Below are 25,279 nucleotides of genomic sequence, written 5' to 3' on the forward strand. Positions count from 1 at the left end.
GTATTTCATTGCCAGCCACTATTGAATATATACAGAATTAATATATTATCAACTCGCCCGCACTGTAGAAGTCAGCTATGTTGTTTACTTCTTCTCCGACTGATTTCATAACACTGGAGAAAAGAAATGATCTCTTTAGAAATCCCCACCGTCACGGTCCTTGTGCAAACGTACCCGGTTACTAGGTACAATCGGACGACTTAACGTACGTTTTCCATACACGTCCAGAAAATATATTATCTATTCAACTGTGCACGGCCCGACTATTCTTCTTTTGCCTAGAGAACATTAAACCCACTGTACGATCCTTCTTGGAAATCTGTTTAGAGCAATCAATAGAGGAACAGTTAGTATGGTTGAGGAGCATTCATGTCGACAAGCCTACTCTTCGACGGTGTTATAACAGACGTATAGCAACAGTCGGGGCAGTCACACACAACATATTCATACCCTGATATATTCACAGGTAGGACAAATATATTCCTTTTGCATTTCTGTGCTGAAATTACATTTTAAACGTTAATTCATATCAGCAAGAAGTTTGAAAGTTGTCAATCAATTATATATGAACATAAACGCCAAAGACAAGGAAACCCTTTTACATTTAGCATATGGATTACTTCTCTTACCGCTTGTATGTGTCTTTGTTAGGCAATTAAAAGTTGGAACAACATGAAAACGTGACACATTTTAATAGATAACAAAATATTTTATTCTTTGTAAACGCTGTTTCAGAGCTACTTCTTGCCCCCTCACCAGGTGAATACTGAGTATACTCCACACCCTTACTCAGTGTTTGTAAAAATAAATGGCACGAATTTTGGTTTATTTCATAACACCTTCCTTACAATATATACACTGAAGAAAAGGATTTCGTGGGACATAGTTTCATGATAACATATTTTGATATTTGCAAATCCCTGAAAGACGTGTGTCTGTGTTTGCTATAGATGTTGTCAACTGATGGGTAAAGTCAAGATCTATCCGGAGGCAGGTGCGACGTCTGACGTCGAGAAGCAGAAACTAGCTGCAGGCAGTGGAATTAACCTGGAGACCATCCACGATGACCAGCAACTCATTGAGACAATCAGATCCCGTCCGATCTCCATCAGGGACAAGATCAAGCTGAAGTTTGTATTTCTAGCGAGAATTCAGTAAATACCACAACAGGTTTATCTCATATGTTTTGACAAGCAATCATTACTCCACTGTCTAACAACTGGGGTATGACTCTTGTTAAATTATTTGAGTTATTTGTGTGACTATTACAGTCTATTTGCTGACAATGTCTTATATTTTCCTGAGGTATCTGACAAATGGGCTGTGATAGGGACTTATCCATTTTACCACTAGGGTAACATACATTTGATATAAAGAGAAGACATTTGTAATTTTAAGGTGTCTGACAAATGTATATTGCAGCATATGATACCGTAATTGCAAACATAGACATTGCATTGTAATGTGTTCGGTATGTGTTATTTCCAGTATGTCAAATAGTGAACTCGTAATTATAAATGATTGACCATGTGGAAAGTTGTTCTGTGTTTACCATTATCACGGCAACACGATGTACTATCTTTCGTTCTTGTCAACGTTAACCATTATCCGACCACCATAACATACTGTTTTTCGGTGGGTAGCTTAGTGGTTAAAGTGTCCGTTTGTCACGCCGTAGGCCCTGTTTCGATTCCCCGCATGGGTACAATGTCCCTAGCCGTGGTACTGCTAAAAGCGGCGTAAAACACAACTCACTCGTTATTATCGACGCTAACCATTATCCCGGCACCCTGACGTTCTGTCTTTCATCGTCGTTTTAACAACATAGTTTACAGGGTCCGCCCGACCACGATTTTACAAACGCGAAAAAGAAAGTTCCGCCACGTGAGTTTCCCCCCTTAAGGCAGGATACTTCAAGACGGGTCCACATGGAGGGTAACTTGATGGCACTATGAAACAAACCTTGTTCACTGTTTCTTCATTTCTTCTCGCTGACAATCACATTTGGTACAAATCTGATGTATATTTAGACTTCAGATCTTACGATCTTAGAAACAAAATTCCGCAAACCTAGTTATTATTAACACATAGGCCTAAACATCCATCCTTAAAGTAGGAGGTTGAGAGCCAATCCTGACATTAGTTTTCAAATTGACAAACTGATAGTGACAATCTCGGATTAATATTTTCAATGGTTCTCTTTCTTACTCCATCTTCAGAGATGCGCTGTGTTCCGGGTCGGTCGGGCTCTCCACATGCGAGTCATGGCGGTACAGCATGGCCAGGGTAGGTAGCTGCCGATAGCCTCGGGGATGTTGTATAGAGTCGCGCTGACTGATACTGTATATACTACTGCCAACTGAAGCTGCACATATACATGGCGACGTGTTACATCTAGCTCCTGGCTTCTAACATATATCTCCTGGCTTGTTACATCTATCTCTTGGCTGGTGACATATATCTCCTGGATTGTTACATATATCTCCTGGATTGTTACATATATCTCCTAGATTGCTGCATATATCACTTGTATTGTTACATATACCACCTGCCTTGTTACATCTATCTCCTGGCTTGTTACATATATCTCCTTGCTTGTTACATCTATCTCTTGGCTTGTTACATATATCTCCTGGCTTCTAACATATATCTCCTGGCTTGTTACATCTATCTCTTGGCTTGTTACATATATCTCCTGGATTGTTACATCTATCTCTTGGCTTGTTACATATATCTCCTGGCTTGTTACATCTATCTCCTGGCTTGTTACATATATCTCCTTGCTTGTTACATCTATCTCTTGGCTTGTTACATATATCTCCTGGCTTCTAACATATATCTCCTGGCTTGTTACATCTATCTCTTGGCCTGTTACATATATCTCCTGGCTTGTTACATATATCTCCTGGCTTGTTACATCTATCTCTTGGCTGGTGACATATATCTCCTGGATTGTTACATCTATCTCCTAGATTGTTACATATATCTCCTGGCTTGTTACATCTATCTCCTGGATTGCTGCGTATATCACTTGTATTGTTACATATACCACCTGCCTTGTTACATATATCACATGGCTTGTTACATATATCTCCTTGCTTGTTACATATATCTCCTGGCTTGTTACATATAACTCCTGGCTTGTTACAAATATCTCCTGACTTGTCACATATATCTCCTGGCTTGTTACATATATATCCTGGCATGTTACATGTATCTCTTGGCTTCTTACATATATCACCTGGCTTGTTATATATATCTCCTAGATTGTTACATATATCACCCGCTTTGTTACATATCTCACCTGTCTTGTTACATATATCTAGTAGATTGTTACATATATCTCCTGGCTTGTTACATATATCACCTGCCTTGTTACATATATCTCCTAGATTGTTACATATATCATCCGCTTTGTTATATATATCACCTGTCTTGCTACATATATCTCCTAGATTGTTACATATATCTCCTGGTTTGTTACATATATCACCTAGCTTGTTACATATATCTCCTAGATTGTTACATATATCTCCTGGCGTGTTACATATATCTAGTAGATTGTTACATATATCTCCTGGAATGTTACATGTATCTCTTGGCTTGTTGTGTATATCTCCTAGCTTGTTACATATATGTCTTTGTTGGTGACATATATCACCTGTCTTGTTACATCTATCTCCTGACTTCTTACATATATCACCTGGCTTGTTACATATACCTCTTAGATTGTTACATATATCACCCGCTTTGTTACATATATCACCTATCTTGTTACATATATCTCCTAGATTGTTACATATATCTCCTGGCTTGTTACATATATCACCTAGCTTGTTACATATATCTCCTAGATTGTTACATATATCTCCTGGTGTGTTACATATATCTCCTAGATTGTTACATATATCTCCTGGCTTGTTACATATATCACCTAGCTTGTTACATATATCTCCTAGATTGTTACATATATCTCCTGGCTTGTTACATATATCACATGCCTTGTTACATATATCTCCTGGTTTGTTACATATATCTCCTGGCTTGTTACATATATCTCCTGGCTTGTTACATATATCTCCTGGCTTGTTACATATACCACCTGCCTTGTAAAATATATCTCCTGGCTTGTTACATATATCTCCTGCATTGCTACATATATCACTTGGCTTGTTACATATATCTCATGGCTTGTTACATATATCACCCGTCTTGTTACATATATCACCTGGCTTGTTGCATATATTTCCTAGATTGTAACATATATCTCCTGGCTTGTTACATATATCTCCTGCCTTGTTACATATATCTCCTGGCTTGTTACATATACCACCTGCCTTGTAAAATATATCTCCTGGCTTGTTACATATATCTCCTGCATTGCTACATATATCACTTGTATTGTTACATATATCACCTGCCTTGTTACACATATCACCTGGCTTGTTACATATATCTCATGGCTTGTTACATATATCTCCTGCCTTGTTACACATATCACTTGGCTTGTTACATATATCTCATGGCTTGTTACATATATCACCCGCCTTGTTACATATATCACCTGGCTTGTTGCATATATTTCCTAGATTGTAACATATATCTCCTGGCTTGTTACATATATCTCCTGCCTTGTTACACATATCACCTGCCTCGTTACATCTATCTCCTGGCTTGTTACATATATCTCCTGGATTGTTACATATATCTCCTGGCTTATAAAATATATCACCTTCCTTGTTACATATATCTCCTGCCTTGTTACATATATCTCATGGCTTGTTACATATATCCCCTGGCTTGTTACATATATCTCTTGGCTTGTTACATATATCTCCTGGCTTGTTACATATATCTCCTGGCTTGTTACATATATCTCCTGGCTTGTTACATATATCTCCTGGATTGTTACATATATCTCCTGGCTTGTTACATATATCTCCTGGCTTGTTACATATATCTCCTGGCTTGTTACATATATCTCCTGGCTTGTTACATATATCTCCTGGCTTGTTACATATATCTCCTGGCTTGTTACATATATCTCCTGGCTTGTTACATATATCTCCTAGATAGTAACGACTTCTTGTACAGCCAGGCCATGCACACTGATCATTCGTCCAGTTTCGTGGTACTGCGGTTTAAGTTAGAAATCCAAAGCTTAACATAACATATGTCATACGGCCACCTATCCTGATATAAACAGTTCTTGAAATAAGCAGCTTGAGTCTGTATCATTTTTATCTTTATCCCAACCAGTCAAGGCAGAAGTTCAACATGAAAGCAAAGGAAGCGATCAGTACCATTGAGTTATGGGGCAGCTCGTTTCACAGCATAGAAGGTAGGCCTCTATGTTATACCTCTGTTTAAATCATATGAAACCACATTTGTTACAATGTACATATTACACAAGGGAATTAAATACGATTATATAGGGACAAATGTTTGCCATTGGCTTTGACAATTCAGCCGTCACTATATTTAGTTCGCAGGAGTGTTCTGGTATGCATACCGGAAGTGATGTGGCTTTATGCTTGAATTATCTACATCTTGAATTCAAATCCCGCATTTTCCTATCATTATATGCATTGTGTTCATCATTATATCACATAGACCTTGAGTAATTTTGTTGAAAACTGACTAAAAATCATGTTTGGTAATAAATAACAAAACTCGTTCTCGTTTAATATCAAGTTCCCTCGTAAAATATTTCTTCTTCTCTGTATAGCTTGATATGAAATGGAAATGAGAGTTATTATATATTTATCATATCCTATAATTATATCCCCTTGTTCAAGGTCACCATGGTACGGGGGTGTTATCCTACTTCGTGTTCCTGAGGTGGATGTTTGGCTTGAATATCCTCCTGTTCCTTCTGATGTTTGGCTTCATCACTGTGCCCACCATCCTCCAGCCTGCCATCGACTACACCGCCACTAGCACCGACACCGCAGTGTCTCAGTCGTACAGCTGCACACAAACCTACAAGGAAACCGCCACGACTGACGTCGTACAGTTCATGCTGCACGTCATCCAGGGGACGGTCAGTTAGCTCCATATAGCGTGTGTCATATAGATTGTTTCATATTCTGGGCACACGGTTGACCATGTCTCCTGAGGCAGTTCCCGTTAGAGAGTTGCGTTATGTTAAGATATTAAGATGCTTTGTTCGTCAAATATCAAGTGGTCGGTCTCTTAACATATACTCACTGCCAAAAGAAACGCGAATACCATAGTTGATATATGACGACTTCTCATATTCAAGAGATATTAGATTGGGTCGATGCACATACTGGTATGTCGTTCGAACCGATGCTCATGAACGCATCACATGTGACGTCATAGGTCCATGACTAGAGATGCACCATTTGTCTCGTGCAGAATTAACGTGTAAAGTTTGGAAATCACGTGCAGCATATCGTGATAAGAATAAAGTCACTATTGGAAACATCTCTTCTTAACATACATACTTCTCTATATGTTTCTATGATTCGCGGTTTTTTTGGCGGTGAGTATATGTAAAGAAATTCCGATTAAGGAATATGGGGTGCAGGTTTAAGGTCTCGGCGGTGTAACATGTGACTGAAACATGTTTCGCGAAGTGCATAGATCGCTGAAAGAAGTTTGCTTATGAATAGGTGCATTCAGGCCTTTGTGTACAACGTTATACACATTGAAGAGATATTGACAATCGCCCTGGTCTTAAAACTTGGCGTGTTGGCACAATAACCCTGCTTGTGGGTTTCTGTGAGGTGGTGCATGCTTAGAACCTTCACACATAGTCAAGCCGTAAAAAACTAATATTAGTTCAAATCGCTGTTAAACCAAACACACCCATAATCAATAAATATAACAAGATTCTTTTTGCAATGAAATGTGGTACAGTGTTCTGATGTTGGCAAGGTCCATCATGGCAACGTCTGTAAGTAATCGAGTCTAGGTCAGTCTGGGTCACACGAGGAACGGACCCCGCCGTCGGGTGACACAATGACCACACGATCACCACCCTATCATCATACTGGTCTTGGACATGGGGTGTTTTGGGATGCGGAATCCCCTCAGAATCCCAATATGCTCTGCTGTGTCTGCCCCAAGGAGGCTAGGAAAGACGAAGTATTTATTTTCAAGGTCGCTATGTTGCTGATCACTTCAGATTATTACCTGAGTGTGTTTGCGTGTGCTAAATAGCATCCAGTAAACTACGTTTATAACGAACACGCTTATAACGAACTGACGTATATTACGAACATATTTTTGGTCCCGGCCATTTGCTGTTTATATGTTGTATATATGCTTATAACGAACTACGGTTATATCAAGCTAAAATAAGTGGTCCCTTTGAGTTCGTTATAAACGTAGTTTACTGTACACTTTGAAAACGCATATTCGATTTTTTTGTAATATTGGTTAAACAGACACAAAAATCAAATTGTTCTGGGTATTTAGGCATGAGATAATCAAACCAAACAATGTCGGGTTCGAATGTCATCCGATGTCATCCACAGGAGGTTAATATGTCTTTATCACATACTGTCATTATTAACATAATCGAGGTTTAATAGATATTGCTATTCACTACAGTATCTGCAGAAACCACGTGGAAATGTGACTAAAGTCCTTTGGCACTCGACCCTTCGCCCATGTTGGTGCCTCTCTATGGATCTCCCTTCCCTTCAGCCGTGAAAGTGCACCTAGTATCGCTGTGTTTGAGTCTGGACTCACTGTCCCCACTCTGTTGTATAAATGAACATTTGCTGATTTGTGCATTGAGCATGTCCCTCAGTGATTTGGAATTTGTGCTATACAAATAGCCTTATTATATTTTATTATTATGAAGTGACCAGGCCCACTAAGGATATCGAACCCACTGACAGCTGCCATGGCTGTTTACATACGCTCTCCCACATCGGGAAACCATCATCTCATCCTTTAGGGAACGTTATGCAATGGTTTTAAAGGAAGTAGCATCTACATACATACCTAACTATAAAGTAGATTCTACCAGATGATCTCATGTGCCTTATCGGATCATGATACTAAGTTTATCGAATTGGCTTATCGCATCGATAACACTAACCATTATAAAACGGTTCGGTTCAAGGCAGGCGATTGTGTGCCTCTGTGATCAGGCAAGGCTCTGTGTTCCAGGGCTACATGGAGAAGACACACCTCTTCTACGGCTTCTATTCGGGAACCCAGTTCCTGCGAGGAACAGGCACAGCTTCGACCTTTCCGTACAACATCCCCCTGGCTTACTTCCTCGCCTCTGCCGCGTGTCTGGTAGTCAGTCTTCTCCTCATGGCCAAGTAGTAAGTTTTCTTTTAGTTTGTTTGTATATAATTAACGCCCACTCATCACTATTGCCTCTATATGACGGTAAATAGTTGTGTCTGGACAAGGTAAACCAGGGATTGATATTAAGAGCAACAAGCCAATGTCGGGGTACATTGGCACGACATCACTGATTCCATTAAGTCGCCTCTCACAACAAGCATGGGTTGCTGGGGGCCAATGTTGACCCTGAATCCCCATTTGTTATAGATCCAATAGTCGCTCTTGACGGTACAGTGAGGAGTGAGTGAGTATGGTTTTACGCCGCTTTTAGCAATATCCCAACAATATCACGGGGACACCAGAAATGGTGCACATAGTGTACCCATGAAGGGAATCGAACCCGGGTCTTCGGCGTGACAAGCGAACGCTTTAACCACTAGGCTACCCCACCGCATCTCTGGACGGAAAAGTTCATGGTGTAATGTTTAGAGAGTTGAACATGACATTGAAAACAATAGTTTACTGGATTCTTTTTCTACTGTTAGGTACGTGGCACACTTGTGCCAATGAGATGTACTGATTTTTCTTTAACGATCTATGGGATCTACGGAGTCCGCTGTTTTACTTGATTATCCAGGAGCATCCTATGTTTCATTTGTGAATATATTTGTCAAGAAACCATCTCTGAAATTATGTTGCTTGGTTTTCCCGGGAATAAAACAGCCTCGTTTGGTTAGCAAACATTCTAAAATGGTCCATTTGGTGATTATATGTCTGGTACTGGGGTTACTTCAATTACAGTGTGTGAGTTTCTTCACGTAGAGGAATACATCTTTCCAGGACAATCCGTTGATTACACAACACTCCCCATTCGTTGGCCGCGTCATAACGAGAGACGTTACGAGAAGGTACTTATTGTTACCCTGCCTGACGCTCAGCATTAAGGATTAAAACAAGGACTGGTCGGCTCGGAGTCAGTATACTGTGTCTGAAAGGGTCATCCATGTTTAACTGTGACATGGTTTCTTATTTGGCTGACACTATGGAACCGACATTAGTCCGGACTAGAACGCGCAGACGCACATGTTCGCACGCACGCACGACGCACACACACACACACATTCACTATAATCTTGAACGCGACGTTAAACCCCATTTCATCTCACCTTTGTTTTGTACACATGTAAACTTCCCGTTTCTAGCACTGCGAAGGGTTTGTGGGACTTCGTGGTGGACGAGCACGACTCCGGCTACGACTTCTGCAGCAAGGTGTTCTGCAGCTGGGACTACTCCCTCAACGACGACCACACGGCGACTGCAAAGTACAAAAGTATTAGCTATGATTTCAAAGTGAGTGCAGTATTCTCGTCTGTTACTCCATGTAGCTAGGCCCCTCGCGTGTACATACATGGTGGCTAAACCAAGCTTCGATCTAGGACGTCTCAATAGCATCGTGTAGAAGTGTTCAGGAGGAGCCGGACATATATTTTCAGAACATCCGGTTTGTCAAGCAAACTGTTGTTTTGACGTTTTTATACCCTGGAGCCATACTATTTTTCCAGTACTTTCTAGCTCCTACTCCTACAAGAATACCAGAATACCAAGTGGCCCCTCCGACAATGTGCCCCTGCGTTTAGATCATTGCACTTGACAATCTCGTAATAGAGGTAACGTCAGCGGCAAATGGCGGAAGACTTCCATCACTTACGTCAGTCCTTGCTTAACATGAATTAATGTGAAGAACCGGTTCTTTACAAGGACAAGGCGTGTCAGCTTAATGTTGGAGGAAAGCCTGAAGTGATGTAGGTCTTAGACGTTTACCACTTCGATGAAACCCACGAGCAAGGGGTATGGTGCTGACAAACCTAGAAACATAATTGGGGCGAACCGGGATTCGAACCCACAATCATAGGTTTCTGGTGTGTCCAAGGGACGCAACTCTGCACAGCGAATCGCGGCGCCTTAGGCGACTTGGTCATCTGTGCCCCCTCGTGTAGATGAGATTCGTGTGTGAAAATGTTCATGTAGACTGAATAGATGAATGTGTGAAGACGCTCTTGTAGACTGAATCAGTACACATGTCAAGACGTTCGTTTAGACTGAATAGATACGTGTGTCAAGACGTTAGTTCAGACTAAGTAGATACGTGTGTCAAGACGTTATTTTAGACTGAATAGATACGTGTGTGAAGACGTCGGGTTAGACTGAATAGATACGTGTGTGAAGACGTTAGGTTAGACTGAATAGATACGTGTGTCAAGACGTTCGTTTAGACTGAATAGATACGTGTGTCAAGACGTTATTTTAGACTGAATAGATACGTGTGTGAAGACGTCGGGTTAGACTGAATAGATACGTGTGTGAAGACGTTAGGTTAGACTGAATAGATACGTGAGTCAAGACGTTAGTTCAGACTAAGTAGATACGTGTGTCAAGACGTTATTTTAGACTGAATAGATACGTGTGTGAAGACGTTAGTTTAGACTGAATAGATACGTGTGTGAAGACGTTAGGTTAGACTGAATAGATACGTGTGTCAAGACGTTAGTTTAGACTGAATAGATACGTGAGTCAAGACGTTAGTTTAGACTGAATAGATACGTGTGTGAAGACGTTAGTTCAGACTAAGTAGATACGTGTGTCAAGACGTTAGTTTAGACTGAATAGATACGTGTGTCAAGACGTCGGGTTAGACTGAATAGATACGTGTGTGAAGACGTCGGGTTAGACTGAATAGATACGTGTGTCAAGACGTTAGTTCAGACTAAGTAGATACGTGAGTCAAGACTTTAGTTTAGACTGAATAGATACGTGTGTCAAGACGTTAGTTCAGACTAAGTAGATACGTGTGTCAAGACGTTATTTTAGACTGAATAGACACGTGTGTGAAGACGTTAGTTTAGACTGAATAGATACGTGTGTGAAGACGTTAGGTTAGACTGAATAGATACGTGTGTGAAGACGTTAGGTTAGACTGAATAGATACGTGTGTCAAGACGTTATTTTAGACTGAATAGATATGTGTGTGAAGACGTTAGTTTAGACTGAATAGATACGTGTGTGAAGACGTTAGTTTAGACTGAATAGATACGTGTGTGAAGACGTCGGGTTAGACTGAATAGATACGTGTGTGAAGACGTCGGGTTAGACTGAATAGATACGTGAGTCAAGACGTTAGTTTAGACTGAATAGATACGTGTGTCAAGACGTTAGTTGAGACTGAATAGATACGTGTGTGAAGACGTCGGGTTAGACTGAATAGATACGTGTGTCAAGACGTTAGTTCAGACTAAGTAGATACGTGTGTGAAGACGTTATTTTAGACTGAATAGATACGTGTGTGAAGACGTTAGTTTAGACTGAATAGATACGTGTGTGAAGACGTTAGGTTAGACTGAATAGATACGTGTGTGAAGACGTTAGGTTAGACTGAATAGATACGTGTGTCAAGACGTTATTTTAGACTGAATAGATACGTGTGTGAAGACGTTAGTTTAGACTGAATAGATACGTGTGTGAAGACGTTATTTTAGACTGAATAGATACGTGTGTGAAGACGTCGGGTTAGACTGAATAGATACGTGTGTGAGGACGTCGGGTTAGACTGAATAGATACGTGTGTCAAGACGTTAGTTGAGACTGAATACATACGTGTGTCGCGTCCTTCTGTTGCCCCAGTGTGACCTAGCCGAGGACCGCTACAAGAGGCAACAAGCTCGGATACAGGACAGTTGTTGTAAGCGATGTGGCCTCTACACCCTCCGCTTCCTGGTCAACGTCTTTGTCATCGCTTGTCTCGCAGGAGGAGGGGCAGCCATCTTTTTCGCAACAAAATGGTCAACTGAAGTACGTTTCTTTTTTAACTATGTTTTCCTCCCTGCCACTTAGATGCCAAACATTACTTTCTCTGTCCAGACATCTACCATAACGGTGGAGTTATATTGATTCATTTGTCTTTACAAATAAAACACTCTGATAGCGACGTATGCTTGATACATCGTCTCACAATACTTCCACAAAACCATCAATTCCTGCAACTCAGTTGAAGAAGCGCATACCAGCATCAACGTGGTCACCTTTGGGCCAGGTATCTTCATTCTTCCAGGTGCAAACCCTTTCTTCCAATTTATATAAGTGAGTGAGTGGGTTGGGTATAACGCCGCTTTAAACAGTATTCCAGTTATATCGCGGCGTGTCAGCTTAAGGTGGAAGAAAAAGCCCGAAGTGATGCAGGTTTCTGACGTTTAAAACTTCGATGAAACCCACGAGTAGGGGTATGGTGCTGACAAACCAAGAAACATAATCGGGGCGAACCGGGATTCGAACCCACAATCAAAGGTTTCTGGCGTGCACAGCGAATTGTGGTGCCTTAGACGTATTTTGTAAAAGACTACATGTTACACAGAGACATATGACACCGTCCTCTCCCCTTTTCCCAGTTCGTGTCCGCTAACCCGTCCGCCGTAAGCTACGTGCTGCTGCTGGTGGAGTTCCTGCCGTCCCTCACCATCACCGTCCTCAACGTCATCATCCCCCTCATCTTCGACAAGGTCGTCTTGCTTGAGAAGTACTCCCAGGCTGTGGTCGTGCAGATCACCCTCATCAGGTGCGCAAACAGCAGGACTTCATTCCTAAAGACATGACGAGGCACACCCTCAAAATATGTGTATACATAGAATGCATGTTTGATGTTTGGTGCACTTTATGACGGCGGCACATATAATAATACTAAGTCCATTAAACATTTGTCCATGGCGCCACATTATTATCACCACGATCAATGGATCAGTGTGAACCCAAATTTTATTCTCAGCTCCCTGGGGAGTACACAACCCAAGCTGCCAGTCACTTAACCGTACCTTTCTCGGAGGCCCAAACATATTTCTTTTATGATTGTGATGTTAAAGTATACCACATACCGAACTGTTCAATCAATTACACACTCGTGAATATCTGGGTCGGAATAGGTCTTCAGCAACCCATGCTTGCGTAAAAGGCGACTATGCTTGTCGTAAGCGGCGACTAAAGGGATCGGATGGTCAGGTTCATCTTGGTTGAAGCATGTCGTCATAAACCAATTGCGTAGATCGATGCTCATGATATCAATCACTGGATTATCTTGTCCAGATTCGATTATTTACAGACCGCCGTCGTATAGCTGGAATATTGCTGAGTGCGGCGCAAACAACAAACAAACAATCAAATGTACACACTATTGATTATAACTTATCGCACTTGTGTTTGAAGGACTGTGTTTCTGCGTCTGGCCTCCCTGGCTATGCTGATAGTGTCCTTGTACACTGAGATCCAGTGTGATAACAGAGACAGCTGTGGGACCAATATTCTACCTTGTACAGTCATTCCGGTAAATATTTAGTTTACCTTTTCTGTTGTGAGTTCGGTTGTGTGAACACTGCGTGGAACAGTACATTCACAACACACTGTGTCTTACATCGGACTCATGGACGTCCACATCTATCCTGGGGCCCGTTCCACAAAGCGATTGCAGCGCGAAGACGATCGTAACTCCCATATTTTAACATAGACTTAGGCAGTCGTAGCGCTTAGATCGCTTTGTGGAACAGGGCCTTGATTCCAGCGGTTCTGAGGCAGTGGAGGTAGACTAGTGGTTAAAGCGTTCGATCGTCACGCCGCATGCCCGGGTTCGATTCTCCTCATGGGTATAATGTGAAGCCCATTTTTGACGTCCCCCGTCCTGGTATTTCTGGGGTATTGCTAAAAGCGGCGTAAATCGATACTCTCTCCATTGGCTCAATGTAGTCAACGGAATCTGGCTATTACCGAGTTATATTATTATTATTATTATTATTATTATTATTATTATTATTATTATTACCGCTATTTTCAAGATATGACGGTGGCCTAGTGTAACCATCTGACCATGATCGGATTGTAAGCGTTTGTCTTTCATCTAGGTGTGTCGTCACATCTGTCTGACAATTCGTGTTTGAGAATGTTTTGTGTGTAATATCATACTGTTCTGGTTGTGCTATCGACCGTCCTGTGTAACATCAGAATATTATGTATGTAGTTCTGTTCTGACTGTTGTGCATGGAATAGTGAATGTTCTATGTGAAATGTGGGACTGTCCTGTGTGTAATGTCTTACTGTTCTGTGTGTAATGTAGAATGTTCTGTGTGTAATGTAGAATGTTCTGTGTGTAATGTAGAATGTTCTGTGTGTAATGTAGAATGTTCTGTGTGTAATGTAGAATGTCCTGTGTGTAATGTGTTACTGTTCTGTGTGTACTGAAGAATGCTCTGTATGTAATGTAGAATGTTCTGTGTGTAATGTAGAATGTTCTGTGTGTACTGAAGAATGCTCTGTATGTAATGTAGAATGTTCTGTGTGTACTGAAGAATGCTCTGTATGTAATGTAGAATGTTCTGTGTGTACTGAAGAATGCTCTGTATGTAATGTAGAATGTTCTGTGTGTAATGTAGAATGTTCTGTGTGTAATGTGAAATGTTCTGCTGACAGTGCTGGGAGACGTACGTGGGACAACAGATGTACAAGTTGGTCATCATGAACTTCCTGGTAACCGTCGTCAAGGTGTTCCTGGTCGAGCTCCCGAGAAAGTGAGTGATGTGGACGTGACCTACAGTCTTATTAAGACCACACTGCGACAATGAATGAAGCATAAACTAATCCAATACATAGACCCACAACCCAGGTTGTCACACCTTGTTCCATAATAACTGACCTAACTCTGCCGGTAGTCAGTGCCCTTTCATCATTGACCTGCCGGTAGTTAGTGCCCTTTCATCATTGAGCTAACTCTGCCTGTAGTCAGTGCCCTTTCATCATTGACCTAACTCTGCCTGTAGTCAGTGCCCTTTCATCATTGACCTAACTCTGCCGGTAGTCAGTGCCCTTTCATCATTGACCTGCCGGTAGTCAGTGCCCTTTCATCATTGACCTAACTCTGCCGGTAGTCAGTGCCCTTTCATCATTGACCTAACTCTGCCTGTAGTCAGTGCCCTTTCATCATTGACCTAACTCTGCCGGTAGTCAGTGCCCTTTCATCATTGACCTAACTCTGCCTGTAGTCAGTGCCCTTTCATCATTGACCTAACTCTGCCGGTAGTCAGTGCCCTTTCATTATTGACCTAACTCTGCCGGTAGTCAGTGCCCTTTCATTAGTGACGAAGAGTTGCAGGTCGTCACTGCTGTTTCCTACTGCCCATGTATTAGTGACGAACAGTTGCCGGTACTCACTATTGTGTCTCACACGAACGTTCTGTCCAGGTTCATCGTCACCAAGTGTGGAGACAAGTCCAAGCTGCTTCAGATGATCGGCCCTCCGGAATTCCAAATTCCCACGAATGTCCTTGACCTCGTGTACACACAAGCTATCTGCTGGTATGTTGCTAGGATACACTGTCAGTCTTGTGATGTCACACTGTCTGCTGGTATGTTGCTAGGATACACTGTCAGTCGTGTGATGTCAGACTGTCTGCTGCTGTTGTTGCTAGGATATACTGTCAGTCTGGTAATGTCACACTGTCTGCTGGTATGTTGCTAGGATACATTGTCAGTCTTGTGACGCACACTGTCTGCTGGTGGGGTTGCTAGGATACACTGTCAGTCGTGTGATGTCAGACTGTCTGCTGGTAGGGTTGCTAGGATATACTGTCAGTCTGGTGATGTCACACTGTCTGCTGGTATGTTGCTAGGATACACTGTCAGTATTGCGATGTCATACTGTCTGCTGGTAGGGTTGCTAGGATACACTGATATTTGATATATATGGTTTCAATCAGCGGTATTGGCAATGATAACGCTCTGTAACAATAATGTGTCACATTAAGCCCGCAGTTATTAACTGATTAGTAAACTTAAGGTTATTCAATAGTTGCCGTCATAGAATGTTATTGAGGTGATGTGAAATGGGGTTTAACGTCGCGTCCAAGATTATTACATTTATATAGCGACGTGCATTCACGTGTGTGTATGGCTGCTTGTGCTAGTCAGGACTAATGCCGATTTTATAGCGCTAGCCCACTGAGATGCCATGCTGCAATTTAACTTGAATGCTCCACTCAGACAGAGTATACTGACTCCGAGCCAACCAGACCTTGTTTCCGCTAGTTAATGACGAGCGCCAAGCAGGTGATATGTTTTAACGTGTTTCGGTATGACGCGACCGGGGATCGAACCCCGGACCTTCCACTCTCCGGGCGGAGGCTCTACCACGAGACCGGGCTTTTAGAATGTAAGATGCAGTGTACTGTGTATATGTAAACCAGAATGTCATTGTGTGAAGGTCCTGACGAAGTACTTCCTCTGTTCCAGGATCGGCTTCTTCTATGCCCCTCTGATACCGGCGCTCATCATCGTCCACATGTTCGTGGTGTTCTATGTTAAGAGGGTAGGTGATGAGTCCAGAGACACCAGTCGATGGTAGGCATCTTGTATCCGAAACTGGTACTGTTTGCCTCGTTTTCTTAGCGTTCACTATACATCCGAACTGGTACACAAACTTTCACGGTCCCAACACTGACGGCATAAAGTATGTTTGTGTGTATGTTTGTCTGTTGTTTAACGTCGAAGTCAGCAATATTCCACCTATATGACGGCGTTCTGTAAATAATCGAGTCTGGACCAGACAATCAAGTGATTGATATCATGAGCATCGATCTAAACAATTGGGAATCGATGACTACACCTACCAATTCTGCGAGTCTCACCACCCGATCCTGTTAGTATATATTGTTATGTTTATTCATGTATGGGAGGCCATAGGGCCATGCACATTTCAGTTATATATAGAAACACACAGTTCAGGCAGTTTACATTGGAAACAATACTAAGGGTCTAATATCTGGTCTTTGTACGTAATGATAGCGCCTCCTTCACATACTTAGCTACATTTCTGAGTATACAGTCATTTTGATTATTTAAGAGATTGCGAAAAGTATTAATACATGGATTGTTATAGAATCTTACAGGAATATACTTTTATCTTGATGCGTAAAACGGGCAAACAAACACAGATTGGACTTCGTCCTCGATACAACCATTGTAACATAGCCGAAAAAGCGTTGTGAATAAACAATATCCTCTCTTCTGCCCATGTTACTCCATATAGGCAATTCACTTAATCTCAACAGGCACATCATACGACTATGGTCTCTATTTCTGAAAGTTGTAACACAGTATTCTATATCCAATAATATCTTGACGTGTAAATAATACCTTAATTTACAAGACTGATAGATTTTCATCTGTATAGTCTGTTAAATCCAACAAACGCTGTCTAAACAGCTGCAAGAAACAATTAACATCACCAATATTCTGTTCGTGCCACACATAACCAAATCCATAAATGTCGACTAAATATTTAACATGTGTTGCCCAAGTAATTCTACCACATTCATCCAGCTTCTTCTTTAACAAATAACACTGTCGGGGATATGTTTCATCATTCCAATCGTTATAAGAAGTTTACACTAGTATTTAACACACTTCACATGATAATCCACATGCAAACCATATCCACCACATCCAGCTAATATTGTTGTGTTTGATACATGTTTACCCACTCCAACTTGGTCATCCATCGTGTGCACTGTTCTGCGTTCCCGTTAGTCGCCTCTTACAACAAGCGTGGGTTGCTGAAGTCCTATTCTCTGCCCGGATCTTCACGGGTCTCATGGAATAAAGAAATGAATTATTTCGTAAAACCATACATTCGTGAGTGAGTGTGAGTGAATGAGTAAGTGAGTGAGTGAGTGAGTGAGTGAGTGAGGGAGGTGTTTGTTCCAAGCATCCCATGTTTGTACGTATCAGGAAGATGGTTACTGCATAAACTATGACTATCACCACAGCAGACACGAACTTTAGCTTTAAAGACAATGTTACCTAACGTGTGTGTGAGTGAGTGTAATGACGCTTTGAACAGTAGTACGGTTACACGAGGGCGTGTTAAGCCCACGGCAATTCAGGCCCCTGGAGACAACAAACCACGGGTCGTAAACACGGCGACCTTTATACCCGGATTGATGTTTGTCAGGTCATGTTTTCACATATTCCCGTCGTATAGGAAACCACTGTCAGCACTTGATACAAAGAAGATAAAAAGTGCCCGATGGATGCAAATCTAAAAAATGCTTTCAATAAACGTTAGTCAACACTGTGGCTTGTATTGATAACATCTTCTCCATGGAGTTCCAACCCTATAAGAAAACATGTTCACTGAACAAGGGAGAGACTGGATATATACTCATGGAAATAAGTAAGGGAAAACTTGATTCTAACATGCTGAATTTGTATGCGTGCTATATCAAATGTACTGACAGTAAAGCTTATTGGCCTATTCCCCTATTCGTTTCCATCAGCATACGACAACTAGATATTCGGCGACGTGAGCTCACACAGCATATATAGCACCCGTTAGTGAGTTGGCTCTGTCATCGCCTATAGCGCTATTCCAGCCATACCACAGCGGGGACGCCGGGCGTGAGCTTTACATAGTGTACCCATGTTAGGAATCAAACCCGGGTTCTCAGCGTGACGAGCGAACACTTCAACCAGCCTTGGGCTGATTTTGACATGTAGGTGTCTTAAAGTGTTTTTCTTTTAACGGTATATCGTTCCACAGCTTGACAGTTACCTTGTTTGTTGCAGTTATCTGCCCTGAAGGCGTGTGAGCCGTCCAAGAGGCCGTACCGAGCGTCGCGCTCCAACTCCTTCTTCATGGTGGTGCTCTTCCTCGCCTTCTTCGTCTGCTGCATCCCTGTCATCTACACCATGGCCGCGTATGTACTCAGTAACCTATTGTACCGCCCCTGTGGGGAGCCGGGGCCAAGCGGACCCCTGTCCACCATGGCCGTATGTACTCAGTTAACCCTTTGTACCGCCCCTGTGGAGATCGGGACAAGCAGACCCCTGTTCACCATGGCCGTATGTACTCAGTGAACCCTTGTACCGCCCCTGTGGGGAGCCGGGGCCAAGCGGACCCCTGTCCACCATGGCCGTATGTACTCAGTTAACCCTTGTACCGCCCCTGTGGGGATCCCGGACTAAGCAGACCCCAGTCCACCATGGCCGTATGTACTCAGTGACCCCTTGTACCGTCCCTGTGGAGATCTGGCCAAGCAGACCCCTGTTCACCATGGCCGCGTATGTACTCAGTGACCCCTTGTACCGTCCCTGTGGAGATCTGGCCAAGCAGACCCCTGTTCACCATGGCCGCGTATGTACTCAGTGACCCCTTGTACCGTCCCTGTGGAGATCTGGCCAAGCAGACCCCTGTCCACCATGACCGTATGTACTCAGTGAACCCTTGTACCGTCCCTGTGGGGATCCGGGGCCAAGCGGACCCCAGTTCACCATTGCCGTATGTACTCAGTGACCCCTTGTACCGCCCCTATGGGGATCCGGGGCCAAGCGGACCCCAGTTCACCATTGCCGTATGTACTCAGTGACCCCTTGTACCGCCCCTATGGGGATCCGGGGCCAAGCGGACCCCAGTTCACCATGGCCGTATATACTCAGTTAACCCTTGTACCGCCCCTGTGGGGATCCCGGACTAAGCAGACCCCAGTTCACCATGGCCGTATGTACTCGGTGAACCCTTGTACCGTCCCTGTGGGGATCCCGGGCCAAGCAGATCCCAGTTCACCATGGCCGTATATACTCAGTTAACCCTTGTACCGCCCCTGTGGGGATCCCGGACTAAGCAGATCCCAGTTCACCATGGCCGTATGTACTCGGTGAACCCTTGTACCGCCCCTGTGGAGATCCCGGCCCAAGCAGACCCCAGATCACCATGGCCGTATATACTCAGTTAACCCTTGTACAACCCCTCTGGAGATCGGGCCAAGCAGACCCCTGTCCACCATGGCCGTATATGCTCAGTTAACCCTTGTACCGCCCCTGTGGGGACCCCGGGCCAAACAGACCCCAGATCACCATGGCCGTATATACTCAGTTAACCCTTGTACAACCCCTCTGGAGATCGGGCCAAGCAGACCCCTGTCCACCATGGCCGTATATGCTCAGTTAACCCTTGTACCGCCCCTGTGGGGACCCCGGGCCAAACAGACCCCAGATCACCATGGCCGTATATACTCAGTTAACCCTTGTACAACCCCTCTGGAGATCGGGCCAAGCAGACCCCTGTCCACCATGGCCGTATATACTCAGTTAACCCTTGTACCGCCCCTGTGGGGATCCGGGGCCAAGCAGACCCCAGATCACCATGGCCGTATGTACTCGGTGACCCCTTGTACCGGCCCTGTGGGGATCCTGGGCCAAGCAGACCCCAGTCCACCATGGCCGTATGTACTCGGTGACCCCTTGTACCGGCCCTGTGGGGATCCTGGGCCAAGCAGACCCCAGTCCACCATGGCCGTATGTACTCGGTGACCCCTTGTACCGGCCCTGTGGGGATCCTGGGCCAAGCAGACCCCAGTCCACTACGTCCGTATTTACTCGGTGACCTCTTGTACCGCCCCTGTGGGGATCCCGGCCCAAGCAGACCCCTGTCCACCATGGCCGTATGTACTCGGTGACCCCTTGTACCGTACCAGTGGGGATAGCGGGCCAAGCAGACCCTAGTTCCCCATGCTTGTCGCAGGATCCGACTTAAATGAGGACCGGAAGGTTACAATGTGTGATCTTGTTGGTTGTGTGTCACTGCGCCCAGACAACATTGGTCGTAACCTGCCATCGTAACCTGGCCTTGTGTTGATTATGAACAGGCCGTCGTGCTATAGATGGAACAGTGCTGTCTAGGGCGTAAAACAACAGTCAGGCAATGAGTGTCCCCTTTAACATCAGCGTCAAGAACATCATATCGATAGTGACGTTACATGTGTTAAATGTTTCACAGCGCTACAAGTGGACAAGAACAAAGAACAAGGTCAAGTCAAGGTCATATTTTGCCAAATAATGCTGTTAATGAATAATGTCGTGTATGGGGACTATTTTTGGGCAGATGATATAATATTGAATCCTTTTATATCTCCATCTTGCAGTTTAAGTCCGTCAAAAGGATGTGGCCCGTTCAGGATCTACGCCTCAATGTTCAGTGTGATCGACGAAACAGTCCAAGGTTTCCCCGCTGTTGTGGAGTCTATTTACAACGTCCTCACGTCGGCCGCCATCACGACGTCGGCCATATGTCTGCTCGGGTAGGTGGTTCACACTGAATATACTCCCATTGCCAGGCGGTCCTTGGCTCTAAAGTGTATCCAAGGGAGGTCATTTAAAGGGGCATTGACACGGTACAAAGAGTTGGTACAACTTCTGGCATGCAATTAGTTGTACGAACTGAGGTTGTATAAGACACCATAACACCCCTCCACTATACGGCACAACCTCCTGAACGCAACAAGCCGCCGTTCGCCCTCCCCTTTGGCGGGAAACACTTTGTCTTCCTTTAGCTGTGAACAGACAGAACTGGCTTTCATCAGTCAAGACGGACTCTCTGCTAGGCACGTGGCTGCCAACGACGTACAATCCGGGCCCATATCAATCTCTGACGACGATGTTGCGCTGTCAATAACTGTACTCTGTAAAGTTCGTGAGCCCTAATTCCTTGAGCCATGGGTCGCCTGGCCCCTGTCTGTCGACTAACCTTATGCCCGAATGCACTCTTCGCTGATGACGTCACTGTCAGGATTCGATTCCGGCGATGCAAAGTACGCAAGTACCGGTCTTCATTGGGCATAGTTACCCTGGGTCAGCCTGTTCGTGGCCTGCCTGATGTCTGTCCGGTCTGTCTGTAACGCTGCATCAAGTTAGTTACAGCAACACGGGAGCAACCAAAAGTTCTAGCAATGTGGGCTTGGGTGGCTCCCATCAGTATCATACCGAGGGCTCGTTCGCGTTGTTGGGGTGTCACTGGTGGCCGTTCTGAGGTGATTGTTTATCAGTGTGAGTGTCTGACATGACGTTCGTATCACTTATATACCGTTATTGCACGTGTAGTTTGGCTGCCCAAGTGTTTTTCACTTTTTCGCATATTCTGCGATGATTTCAGGTTGTCGTTGTATATTCGCTACCCTGAACACGTTACCCATATTTCAGGTTGTTGTAAATAGTCTACTCCTGAACACGTTGCCCATATTTCATTTAACGCGTTGCCCATATTTCAGGTTTTCGTTGTGAATTCCCTACTCGTAAACACGTTGCCCATATTTCATACTGTCGTTGAATACACCCTACTCCTAAACACATTGCCCATATTTCAGGTTGTCGTATATATTCTACTCCTGAAGACGTTGCCCATATTTCAGGTTGTCGTTGTATATACCCTCCTCCTAAACACATTGCCCATATTTCAGGTTGTCGTATATATTCTACTCCTGAAGACGTTGCCCATATTTCAGGTTGTCGTTGTATATACCCTCCTCCTAAACACGTTGCCCATATTTCAGGTTGTCGTATATATTCTACTCCTGAAGACGTTGCCCATATTTCAGGTTGTCGTTGTGAATTCCCTACTCGTAAAGACGTTGCCCATATTTCAGGTTGTCGTATATATTCTACTCCTGAAGACGTTGCCCATATTTCAGGTTGTCGTTGTATATACCCTCCTCCTAAACACGTTGCCCATATTTCAGGTTGTCGTATATATTCTACTCCTGAAGACGTTGCCCATATTTCAGGTTGTCGTTGTGAATTCCCTACTCGTAAAGACGTTGCCCATATTTCAGGTTGTCGTATATATTCTACTCCTGAAGACGTTGCCCATATTTCAGGTTGTCGTTGTGAATACCCTACTCGTAAACACGTTGCCCATATTTCAGGTTGTCGTTGTGAATACCCTACTCGTAAACACGTTGCCCATATTTCAGGTTGTCGTTGTATACACCCTCCTCCAAAACACGTTGCATATATTTCAGGTTGTCGTTGTATTATTGCTCGGTGATGAAGAGGGCACACGTAAAGATGAAGAAACTGTTGCAGCACCAGCTCACACACGTACGTCACTTCTGGCTTGGGCTGATCCCATTGCACTCTCAGGGATATAAACACCATATTATAATCTCGGGGATAGAAACACCATATTGTAATATCGGGGATAGAAACACCATGTTGTAATATCGGGGATAGAAACACCATATTGTAATATCGGGGATAGAAACACCATGTTGTAATATCGGGGATAGAAACACCATATTGTAATCTCGGGGATAGAAACACCATATTGTAATCTCGGGGATATAAACACCATATTCTAAATCGGGGATAGAAACACCATATGGTAATATCGGGGATAGAAACACCACATTGTAATCTCGGGGTTATAAACACCATATTATAATCTCGGGGATATAAACACCATATTGTAATATCGGGGACGTAAACACCTTATTGTAATCTCGGGTATATAAACACCATATTGTAACCTCGCTTTATTTCTTACCATGACGCTGAGGGTCGTTGTTCATTTTAGAAGCCACTGGTTGTGTGACCAATGCTCCCTTATGGTTGCTGTGATAGGTCACCATAGTTAAAATGTCTAAATCAGAAGCTTTTGCACCTACTGTTGCAGAATGGAAAAGACAAGGATGTAGAACGTGCAAGATCACGATGGGGTCCGCGTGCAGTCAGAGGTGGAAGGTCGGCTGAACCGGTCAGAGAGAAGGTGAAAAAGCAGACTCCTACCTTTAGCGACATAGACAAGTCTTACAGCAATGGCGCAGCTCCATCTGATACCCATGCCTAACAGCAATGACACGGCTCCATCTGATAGACATGCCTTACAGCAATGACACGGCTCCATCTGATAGACATGCCTAGCAGCAATGACACGGCTCCATCTGATAGACATGCCTAACAGCAATGACACGGCTCCATCTGATACACATGCCTAGCAGCAATGACACGGCTCCATCTGATAGACATGCCTAGCAGCAATGACACGGCTCCATCTGATAGACATGCCTAACAGCAATGACACGGCTCCATCTGATAGACATGCCTAGCAGCAATGACACGGCTCCATCTGATAGACATGCCTAGCAGCAATGACACGGCTCCATCTGATAGACATGCCTAGCAGCAATGACACGGCTCCATCTGATAGACATGTGTAACAGCAATGACACGGCTCCATCTGATAGACATGCCTAGCAGCAATGACACGGCTCCATCTGATAGACATGTGTAACAGCAATGACACGGCTCCAATTGACAGACATGCCTAACAGCAATGACACGGCTCCATCTGATAGACATGCCTAGCAGCAATGACACGGCTCCATCTGATAGACATGCCTAACAGCAATGACAGTTCCTACCTACATGACTGTGACAAACGTTGCAGAATGATGTGTTGAACGTCCATCTTACCCGTCAGCATCTTGCTGATCTGAGCTGTACAGCCATACTGTGATAGATATTACATGTCGTAAGATATTTTATGTGTATTTATACCAAGAGATTATAGAAATAGTTATTTTGCTATATCTGTGATATACTTTATACAGCATTCAGGGCGCTTGCAGATGTTTGGGTGACGTTGGATGGGGAGGGGGAACAGCTAAATAAATTAAATGTGCGAAATGATTAGGACAACCATTATAAATGCCCAGGTACCCACCATAAGACACATTTGGTAAGTTGACATATCTGTGTATAATTTGTCGTATCTAGGTTGTGATTTATTACCTTCTAGGAAGCCTTGCAAAGTTATCCTTCAAGTTATCCTTCAAGTTATCCTTGTATTGTCATTGGCCAAGTATCATTATCAACATCCAACATTGTTCTGGCGAATGATATAATTACCTGCTATAAAGTTACCTTATATAAAGTCCAGGTATGTTTATGATATTTATTCTGTGCTAAATGATTTCATAATTAAACATGCTCTCCATGACGGTGTCTGTCCTGTCTTTCCTGAACGTGTCTTGATATTTTTTTATATATCTACAGGTGTGTTAGGTGATTGGCGAAAGCCAAGCCTCGCGCCCACAAAGAAAAGTAAACACATCTTTAGAACTGACACCATATAGTACATGTATAGAAC

General features: G+C 43.5%; 1 protein-coding gene across 1 annotated transcript; it reads left to right on the forward strand.

Moving 5' to 3' along the window:
• Positions 1-395: 395 nt before the first annotated feature.
• Positions 396-25,110, forward strand: LOC139469452 (transmembrane channel-like protein 7). Its single transcript, XM_071251629.1, has 17 exons — positions 396-466; positions 951-1,130; positions 2,220-2,286; positions 5,260-5,341; positions 5,799-6,043; positions 8,149-8,309; positions 9,477-9,624; positions 11,953-12,120; positions 12,714-12,880; positions 13,522-13,639; positions 14,776-14,873; positions 15,544-15,657; positions 16,591-16,666; positions 18,925-19,055; positions 21,279-21,434; positions 23,151-23,229; positions 23,804-25,110. The coding sequence occupies exons 2-17, from the start codon at positions 964-966 to the stop codon at positions 23,975-23,977; spliced, it is 2,151 nt and encodes a 716-aa protein (XP_071107730.1). The 5' UTR covers positions 396-466; positions 951-963; the 3' UTR covers positions 23,978-25,110.
• Positions 25,111-25,279: the final 169 nt, after the last annotated feature.

Source organism: Haliotis cracherodii, unplaced genomic scaffold, assembly GCF_022045235.1.
Source record: "Haliotis cracherodii isolate W230 unplaced genomic scaffold, xgHalCrac1.p SCAF_2, whole genome shotgun sequence".
Classification (NCBI taxonomy): domain Eukaryota; kingdom Metazoa; phylum Mollusca; class Gastropoda; order Lepetellida; family Haliotidae; genus Haliotis; species Haliotis cracherodii.

What these genes read in the sequence shown, in the direction of transcription:
- LOC139469452 (XM_071251629.1), top strand. Translation starts at nt 964, where the DNA reads ATGGGTAAAGTCAAGATCTATCCGGAGGCAGGTGCGACGTCTGACGTC. An exon ending in GTATTAGCTATGATTTCAAA is followed by an intron (nt 9,625 to 11,952) that starts GTGAGTGCAGTA and finishes CTGTTGCCCCAG; the next exon opens with TGTGACCTAGCCGAGGACCG. An exon ending in GTGCAGATCACCCTCATCAG is followed by an intron (nt 12,881 to 13,521) that starts GTGCGCAAACAG and finishes TTGTGTTTGAAG; the next exon opens with GACTGTGTTTCTGCGTCTGG.